Source organism: Calypte anna, chromosome 9, assembly GCF_003957555.1.
Source record: "Calypte anna isolate BGI_N300 chromosome 9, bCalAnn1_v1.p, whole genome shotgun sequence".
NCBI lineage: Eukaryota > Metazoa > Chordata > Aves > Apodiformes > Trochilidae > Calypte > Calypte anna.
In genome coordinates this window covers 5,217,677-5,227,316 of record NC_044255.1, presented here as the reverse complement: position 1 = coordinate 5,227,316, position 9,640 = coordinate 5,217,677, and the positions used below count along the sequence as shown (strand labels likewise).

Sequence of the window (9,640 nt, the reverse complement as noted above, 5' to 3'; positions counted from 1 at the left end):
TATTTGGCAGAGGGCATGAAGAAATGCCCCCTAAAAAGAGTATTTAATTTCTTTCTAACTTCTTTCATGAAGAACTGTTATCAGTTTTCACTTGGCTAGCAGTACTGGATGTGTACAGGGAGAGAGAAGGTGGATAAATGGGGTGGTCTGCCTTTCACCACAAGGAGCTGCACTTCTCTATCTTTATCAGTTGCCAAAACTACTGATAGTGGCTACTGAGGCTGACCAGTTCTTCCTACTGACAATCATCCTAAAAACCAGGATCCCAGGGAGCCAGCAGCTGATTTCCTCCCTGTGATGTCAGTAACAAAACTTTTTTTTTTTTTTTCTTCTCTTGAGAAAACAACATACCAATAATGGCCTGAGTTAGAAAGACCTCGTTCAAATAAACTTCCAACTACAAATTTTTATCTTCACACAGCAGAGACAGAAAACAGGCTTCTTGTTTCTCCTGGGGCAGTTCTCCAGCCACACCTGCAGACCCTGGGGAAGCACCAGCCAGACCATCTCCCACTGGCAAAACACAAGATGGCAGAACCACAACTTGGCTCTTTTCCCTTTCCTAACTCATAGTAATCTCTTAACAAATCTGACATTTTAACAGGAGTTTACAAAGTGTTGTTTTCCTGTGCCTCCCTTCTCTTTGTATCTTTCAGAGCCATGGATTCCTGCTGCAATCAGAAGGGCTGCCTGCACATTGATAGACAAAACCATTCAGGATCAGTAGTTTTAAGACAATGCCAAAAATCATGAGGCTTGTGAAAAAATGGCAAAACCTAGCAGTGCTGTTGCCTTAGTTACCAACAGAAGGTGGGGAGTGTGACAGGAGACAACAGACATCAACTTCCTAGAAAAGCTGTGATTTCCTTTTCCTGTTCATGGGTTCTCTCCTCTGCCATACATACCCAGCTCCTACAGGGAATGGCCACAAGTCCAAAGGCCAGACCGTATCTCAGTGTACAGAAAACCAGCTGCTAGAGAGGCAAAGAGCAGGCAAGTCCCTGTGGGATCTGCCTCGGGGCAGCTGGTGCTGTCCCCAGCCCTGGGACACAGCCCCAGGTACTCAGGGCTGCCCTGAGTGCACCCCAGTGAATGCCAGTTTCCTTCTGACCTATTGCTATATTAAACTTCCCTTAGAAAATGAGACAGACAACTGATGGAGCAGGAGTAGACACTCCACTATTAATTACTAAAACTGCAGGAGGTTAATTAGGTTTACTGAATAATTATTCAAATCATTGCAAATGAACTAAACCCTAAAGCCAAAGCTGTGTGCTTGTTTACCTGCCTGGAGATTTCTCAGTATCTCATGACACTGAAACTTATCTCATTTGCAGCAGAGATTTAAATATTTCTCCAGTGGTGTATGCACAGCCCCAGCTCCTGGAATGAGGTCTGACTCCCTGCAGTCTGCAAGCTACAGACAGCAGTCAACTGCACTGGAAATCCAACTGAGCCAGGAAGAGATCAGTGTAAGCAAAGTGACCATGTTGGCATAAGAGGGGAAAAACTGACCAGGAATCTACTTAGGCTATAAATAAGGATACTTTCAGCGATTCATGTTATTACAATTTATTGAAGGATTACTTCCCCCAGCTGCCAAATCACATGTTAAAGTCAAGTGTTCTCCTTTACACTTTAATTTAAAATGCTGGGCAGGCACCCTGACATCCAAGAAGCTCACTTCTGTGACCTTGGAGAGGCTGCTAGCTGGGTTCCAGTAAACAGTCTCGGTTTGATTCTCCAGAGTTTCTCTGGAGACATCCTTACAAAGTTACCAATCACTAAAGCCATGAGATTCTGGCAAGTAAAGAAGTCTAACAATCTTTAAGACAAAGCTCAAGGCATTTATGGAAAGAAGTTTAGGAACCTAGTGCTTGTGACTCCTTTGGTACTATTCAAATAGACTGGGGAAATCCCCAAAGGCAAATAATTCAGGTGTGTGGTGTGTTTCTTCTACACATGCTGTAACTTACTGATTTTGTACCAAACAGTACAGTAATATTACAGGGTAAGAAGATGTCTACAAGCAGCCACTTAAGAAAATCCTACCTAGTATTACATCACCTTAAAGTGGATTAATAAAAAAGATCAACTCGCAATGCAGATGACCTGTTCAATTTAACTAATTTCAGTTCAACTAAAACCTTTTCTAGACAAACATCCATTTTAGGGAACAATTTCAAGGCCATCAATAAGATTATTTTATTCACCTTTCTTCAGTCATTTCCCCAAAGCAGTGCTTTGCTTGCTTAGTCCATATCATACAGATTTCATACACCCATAAGCTGGCTGTGATCACCAATTCACTTCCTCCTTCTTTATGTTACAAAACTTCCAGTTTCCTCTAAATATATCCAGGGAATGTGTGTGTAAGGAGAAGTTACAGAATCTTATTCAGTCTAAGTCTGTCCTGGCAATTAACTTCTGAACTGACAGAGGGCAGCAGGCAGATGAAGTTCTGTTGAGCTGCAGCTACGCAAAGTCACCTAGAGCTGAGTATCAAACTACCTTGCTTTATACTATTTACACAGTTATCTTTACTCCTTGGCATGAAAGTAATAACGCTTAAAAGAATCTTGCATGGACAAAAATAAACTGTAAGTTATCAGCACATTTTCTAACAGGAACTGGCACCAAGGTTTGTCCCAGAGTACAAGCAGCCTGAGGAGTCAGACTGTATGTTCAAGGGCTTTAGGAGAAAGCCCCTGATGTAGGACACAGACATTGCCCTCATCCTTACCCACACCATGGAAGAACCCCGTTATACCCTGCAACTGAAATATTTATACAAATGTAGCTCCTGTGAGAAAAATAAAAGCAGCCATTATAAAAAAGCCCTTAGGTGCTACTTGCTTTATTTATTTATTTATTTAAGAGTATTGAGAAGAAATGCAGGTGTTGGGGTTTTTTTTCCTGGCAAACAAAGCAGTTACTCAGGAATTTAATGCTCCTGTAGGTCAAAGCAGGGGAAGAACAGAATGGTAAAAGTAAATACACAATAATGCAGCTTATTCAACTGCAACAACTTTAACAATGTTTTTTTACAAGAATCATGCCTTGGCAGCAAAGCCTCCAAGATATCCCTGCTCAATCCCATCTCTAGATGGGAATTTGTTACCCCCTCTCAATTGTGCAGGCTCAGCTGTTTGCAGAATACACAATAAAGCCCATCACTGGGATAATCTCAGTTCAAATGAAAACATCAACCACTTCCCTCTGGAGGGTTATTTTTTAACCTGCAGTTGTATCAGCAAACAGGAGAGAGCAGATGCTGCAATACAGAGGAGCAAGCAGTTGGTGCATGAGGAGAGAAAAAGATAAGCAATAACTTCTCAAACACATTTCACTGCCAAAACCCATCTCACACAACCAGACACCAGTCTCGTCCTGGCTCACACAGTGGAATTCCTCAGATGAGTGTGAAAAGCTACATTCAGCACTTTCTGTTCATTGCTTTAAGCAAACAAAGCATAGAAAGACTGCACACAAGGAAAATAATTCACAGAGCAAAACCAAGGGCCATTTTCTAATGCTTTTTTATAAAGTCCAATGTATTTCTGGATGAAAAGTAACAAATTCTAAAAATACTATCTTTAGAAACACAAAAGCTCTTTTCTCATGTACAAGGAATGGCACTGCAATTTACATTTTTCAGACTGATGTTTATATTTAAAGGTATTTTGGTTTCTTTAAAGATCAGAAATATGTTGCACTCATCTGCTACAGGTAGGTGGAAAACTCCAAAGGCTCTCACAAGGTATCATTTTCTTCCTCCTGAGTATATCAGCAGGCTCTGCAGCATCTCCTGACCTTCCTAGGGCTTTGGGGGCAGGTTCCCAACACCAGCTGCGATATGGTGCAGCTCTGTTGCTAAGAAGATCTGTGTGAGGCAGGACTGGGACTGAGACGCAGCCTTTGTGCTTGGTCCCCATGCCCTGCACTGCCATCCCCTGCTCCTGGTGTGTTTTATCTCCCCTGGAGCAGCCCACCCAGCTCTGGTACTTCCTGACAGAGCCAGCTGCTGGGCTGCCCAACAGACACTGATCAAAGGTGACTTTTCATCAGACAGAGATTTTATAAAAATCCAGTGTTTTGCAGATGTCAGACAGAACCTGTAAGGCAGCTGCACAGCTGGCTCGCTACACCTGATGAAGAACAGCATTTCACTGACTGACAGCAGCTTCCTCAGGCACCTTCCAGTCTTTGCTTCAAGGAATGTGACAACCCTGCAAGAATACAACGTGAATGAAAGAAACAGCTGTTATGTTCACAGCATCTTTAGTTAAGGGCACTCTCTGCTGCAGGCAACATTGTCAACAGACCTGTGGTTACCCTCCTTTTGCTTTTTTCATTTTCCAGAGAAGCATCTGCCACAGGTGGGGCAAAAACGATCTTGATTCAACACCTTCTCCAAAAGACACTGCTCTCCCAAATTGAAACAGAGTTCAGGACTTCATCCAGGGTGGCATTTGCTGTATTCCCAGCTATGATGTGATGAAAGATCTGTGGCCTTCTGGCACCAAGGACACAGAGAAATCAACCCATGTCTTCTGTGATGGTTGATCACTGCTTCTCCAGAAGCAGAGTGCTTTCCATCAGGCTTGTATGCTAACAAGGTGAGGACAACTCCTCAGCTGTGGCTGGGACCCTGTGTTGGCTCAGGATGGGGATGGAGCAGGTGACCCTGGGCAAAGATGCTTCCTTCTGACAATGGATTTGAGAGATTCTGAAATCTCTCTGTATCGAAGCCCATACAGAAAAGGGAACAAAACTTTAGGCAGAATCATCAGGACATTGCAGACTGTCAGGGAGACCCAGATTCCTGTTCTCAGTCTGATGACAAAATTAACGCACAAGAATGATTCTATGAAAAGGGTCAAGAGTGGTAAGAAGTAAAAAAACAACACAGTGTTGTGCATTATGAATGTTACACTGGCTCTGGAGCAGAAGCTCTCCCATATGCCTGACTGTTTGGTTTTGAAATACAGAATAGCATAGCAACAAAATATTAGAGACAGGCAGAGAAAAATAACTGTGGTAGAAAGCCAGAAACAGAGCTTGAGAGCATCAGTCCCATTCAGAGTTAATATCAGGATTACTGGAACTGAGCATGTTTCCAGGACACAGGGCACAAAGCTGTGAGTGCTGGATAGCACCAAGAAGAAAATCCCAGGGAAAGCCCCAGAACACATCCATAGCATTAAAATAATTTTTTTAGTTCGTGAAGGAGGTAAAATAACAAGGTAACGCAAAGGACACAAAATAGCTATGTATGTGTCCAGGACTATTGCAGCAGCTGTGAACAGCCCTCCACAGTAAGCCACTGTCAGCAAAAATAATAGGAAGACACAAGCTTCCTTTGGGAGATGTACCTGAGCTTCAAAGAGAGCAGCTGACAGGGTGTAGGACAGAAGGTAGATCAGATCAGAGAGCAGAGCATTTCCCAGCAGCATGTACCTCGTTTCCTGACGGATGCTAAACCTAGAGAAGATCACAGACAGGATAGTAGGAATGATGAGGACACCTGTCACAAGGCTGACAACTGGAGGGATTAAAAACATCTTCGTGTGTGAGCCTGATGGGTTAAGAGCCCATTCCTCCAGGAAATAGTACAAAGAAGCGTCATCCAAATTTGAGGAAGTGTTGAACTCTTCCTTCCTGTGGTGGTAGGCACTTGCATTTGCTCTCTTTGCTGGAGTACAGGCAGAGAAGTCCATTTCCTTAGGAATCCAAGATGACTATATGACTTGGAGAAAGCAAGATCTTCTATACTGGGCACTTAGAAAGGCAAATGTAGCAGAGGAAGCCCGTGGTGGGAAGGTAATTGCTGCAGCCAGTTCTCCCAGCTCCTCTCAAAGACAAAGTTGAAACTCTGAAGTTAATGCTGTGGCACCAAAAGATGTTTTTCCTTCCAGTGAAGATTTTCTTTCCTTTCTGCAAAATCTAAAGCTCAGAAAAGAGAATGATTCTTCACATGCTTTAAAACAAGTCTAATTCTCTCAGCTAGCTCTTTGATCAGGAATGAAAACATTGATCATTTTCAGTAATTTGAGTTTGCTCTCATCACACTATCACTCCAACAGAGCAGATGAAATATTACCTTGATTGAACAGATCTGTAATGGCATAGAACAACATTCCATGGGTACTGATGTAGCAGAGTCATAAAAGCTATGGGGTGATGTTTTATGTCACTTTTACCCAACAACAGTCAGTTTGAAGTGATCAATAAAAATGGCTCTCAATCCTTTTGTAAAATTGTATGGCAATGGCTCTAGTGAATGACATCTGATTTATAGATGATAAATATGTTTGCTTCAGTGAGCGTATTCAGACTATTTACAGATTATAAGCTTCCCCCTGGCTGAATACTGGCTAATAATGCTTGTTTTAATCAAAAAGGTTGTGTTGATGCAGTTGGTCACCATTTTGTGTGCTGCAAAGCATGGTTTTATTTCATGCCCTACACCTCCTCCAGTTGCTTACACCTTTGTACAACACACAGGGCACTGCACTGCTGCTGTGACATCGTGTGACTTTGGGGTTTACACAGGGCATAAGAAGCAAAGACAAGAGGTCTGTAGAATATGCAGCTCAGCAACTCCCTGCTCCAGTAGCTTTCGTCACCAGTGGTGCAAGGGCAAAAATCTCCAACCCTGGAGATTTTTAATGATGAACAAAGGATTACTCTTAGTACATGAAAAAGATTGTGTGCACAAGCCAAATGTCTAATAAAATAGTTAAAATTAAGTAATTGATGAAATCTGATGGCTGCTCAGCTGTTTCGAAGTTACATTATTCATTTAGGTGTCAAAAAATAAAAATATCTAAGTTCAGACAACCCTCCATGTTCATCAACATGATCAAATTTCAACTACTGTATCAGTGTGATCTTCCTTCTCTCTAGTAAGGAGGATTCTGCTACTGAGCCTCCAAGAGCAGTGGGAACACAGCTCCATGGTGCTCCTGTATTCAGTATTTCCCCAGCACTGCCAGCACACAGCAGTACTGCAGGTTCCATCTGTGGGAGACAGTGCAGAGTCTCACTTCATGCTGGCTCAGGACATGCCAAGTAACAGAGCAGACAGCTTATGAAATCTTGTGTGCATTTCACTTCCTTCCACTCTGGTAGCTGGCAGCCATGGAGCTGTATGTTCAGACAGTCTGACAGCCTGCACCATGTGGAGCAAAGGAACAGGAAGAAAAATCAGTGATAATTTTAAGCACAGCATTTCAGTAGCTATGATGCCTGGGTAGGCAAAACAGAAGGTAATTATTTCTGCTCACACAATCCTGCATCCACTGGAAAGTGTGGGGAACAATATCCAGGTGATCATACATTTGGCTTCAGGATCATGCCCTGCATCCATCCATCAGTCACAACACAGCTCATACCTGAAGCAGACAATAGCACTCAAAACCCCAAATTGTTGATTTATACTGTTAATGCAAAATGGAATGAAGCAATGAAAACTCACAGCTATCATTTCAGAGCTCATGGCATTCCAGGAATGCCCTCTTAATGGGCAGACTCTCTCATTTTTATATAAAATCACAATTGTATTTTCCACCAGCTGGTTGCTGCACACTTCTGGCCGATAGAAAAATAAATGTACATGAATATACATCTATAGCAGTGCCTAATGCAGGCAAGTATTTCCCAGAGTGATGTTACACAGCACTGTAATTCTTCAAGTACCTATCTCAAGGGCTTGCTTTTGTATGCAGAGTTGTTCAATTAACAAATAGATCTTATTTTTTTCAGTTTAATTATTTTTCTCCTCTTGCCTAGAAGTAACATTCTTATAGCAGAGCTATTCTCTTATCCTGGATAAAAGAGATAATTATCATGAGCTTTAAGGCTCAGCTACACCTGGGTGGGTAACAAACACTGACATCCTGACTTCTGAAAAGCACAAAGCTGAAGTGGTAACTTTAGCAACTTGCAACTAAGCCACCTTTTAAAAATCCACTTCTGCAGGCATAAAAGTATAAATGCAAATAATTTGTTGTTATCTTGCCACACTGTTACACACCCAGAGCAGGTGGCTCTGGAAAACATGTGGTTGCTGTCTCCTTGAATTTCCTTGATTTTAGGAGACATTTCCCCATCTGGACCATTTGCAAGGCACTGGCAGCTCTGCAGACCACTGCTGAGGATGCTGAACTTAGGCAGCTCCCTGGTGTTGCATCTCAGTGTTCAATATTTTGTGGTGCCAACCTGAATGATTCTCCAGCAATTTCCTTAAACCAAGTTTTAATGGTTTAGTTATTGATTTTTTTTTAATGCTCTCTGGTAATTTTATTTAAGGTGGATGCACTTTTTACATATCTTACTGATTCAGACCTACACTATTTGCAGCTCTTACTCTGGCTCAATACAGTCTGTATTGATTTTCAAACTGAATCACACACTGTAAATTACTCCTTTCTGCTTCAATCATCATCCCACTGAAAGCTTAGTTATCTGTTGAGTTTGGAAGACTGGAGAAAGCCTCCATCCAGCCATACTGAACACTGCAAATCCAGCAAGAACTGTAGTGCCTGATATGCTGTTATCGACTACAAACAGGTGTTGTCAGATGGAACAGAAAATGTCAGAGATGCTACCATCTTACAGCAGCTGGTATGAGCTTAACTGTGTACACACACAGGGAAGCTTTCTGTTTCACAAAGAATTTAGTCTAAACAAATCCAACAAGCCAACCAGCACACTGCTGCCATGACAGGGAAGCCCATCAAAATAATGCCAAGATTTCCCATCCCTTCATCCCAAGGGATTCTATCAGGATGAGATACCCAGAGAAAGTGTGGACTGAACTGCATGTTTAGCTCTGAGGTTCCCTGAGTGCCATCACATCACTGTCTCACCAGGACATGGAGTCTCTGAGATGCCTGCCTGCTCCAGCATCACTCACATCACTCTCTGCCTGGCCTGGGAGAGCACTGCAGAAAGGCAACCCCTGAGTCCACCAAAGCTCCTCCAACAGAACTGGTTTAGATGAGGCAGTTGGGACCAACAAATCAACATTTTCACTGCTCTGATTCTTCATGCTGGTCTTTCCAGCCATGTTTAGTAACAGAAGGAAAAGCTGAGGAACCTTAATGTGCTATTGCAGTTTCTTCAGCTTCCTTCCAAGAATGAACCCTTTCTGGAGGGCATTCTTGGGAGGATGTAGACCCAGAAGGCACCTCCTGTGCTGGTGAAGCCTTCTCAGCCATGAGTAGCTCAGTGCCCATGAGCAGACCAGCTCCTCCCAGCAGGGCAGAGAACCAGATCTAATTATTTCCTGCCTATATCCATATTCTCACTCCAGGGAAATAAGGCTCTGTTAGTGAAAAAATCAGAACAGTTTAACTGTACTGTATTTCTGTCTGAGCTTTCCTTTTTTCTTCTTCTTTAAATAGAAAGTCAGTTAAAAGACAAATTTTTTCTAAAACTTTAAGATTCCTTCTAAACTTTTCTGCAAGCCTCCTGAGGATGTGCAGGGGAGAAGTACAGCTTGGCTGTCACAGTTTTACTGTCCTGGTCTCCATACCTCAGCTACCTGTCTCCCTTGGCTCCAAAATTTGTTCAGCACCTTGCTTGTTATTTGCTGTAGATAACAGACATACACACTGCTCCTTTAACTGTACAA

General features: G+C 42.5%; 1 protein-coding gene across 1 annotated transcript; it reads right to left on the bottom strand.

The window, feature by feature from the left end:
- Window positions 1–4,661: 4,661 nt before the first annotated feature.
- Window positions 4,662–5,720, bottom strand: GPR148 (G protein-coupled receptor 148). The gene has a single exon (XM_008500896.1). The coding sequence runs from the start codon at window positions 5,718–5,720 to the stop codon at window positions 4,662–4,664; it is 1,059 nt and encodes a 352-aa protein (XP_008499118.1).
- Window positions 5,721–9,640: the final 3,920 nt, after the last annotated feature.

Excerpts from the sequence above, each read along its gene's own strand:
- GPR148 (XM_008500896.1), bottom strand. The coding sequence starts at position 5,720 with ATGGACTTCTCTGCCTGTACTCCAGCAAAGAGAGCAAATGCAAGTGCC.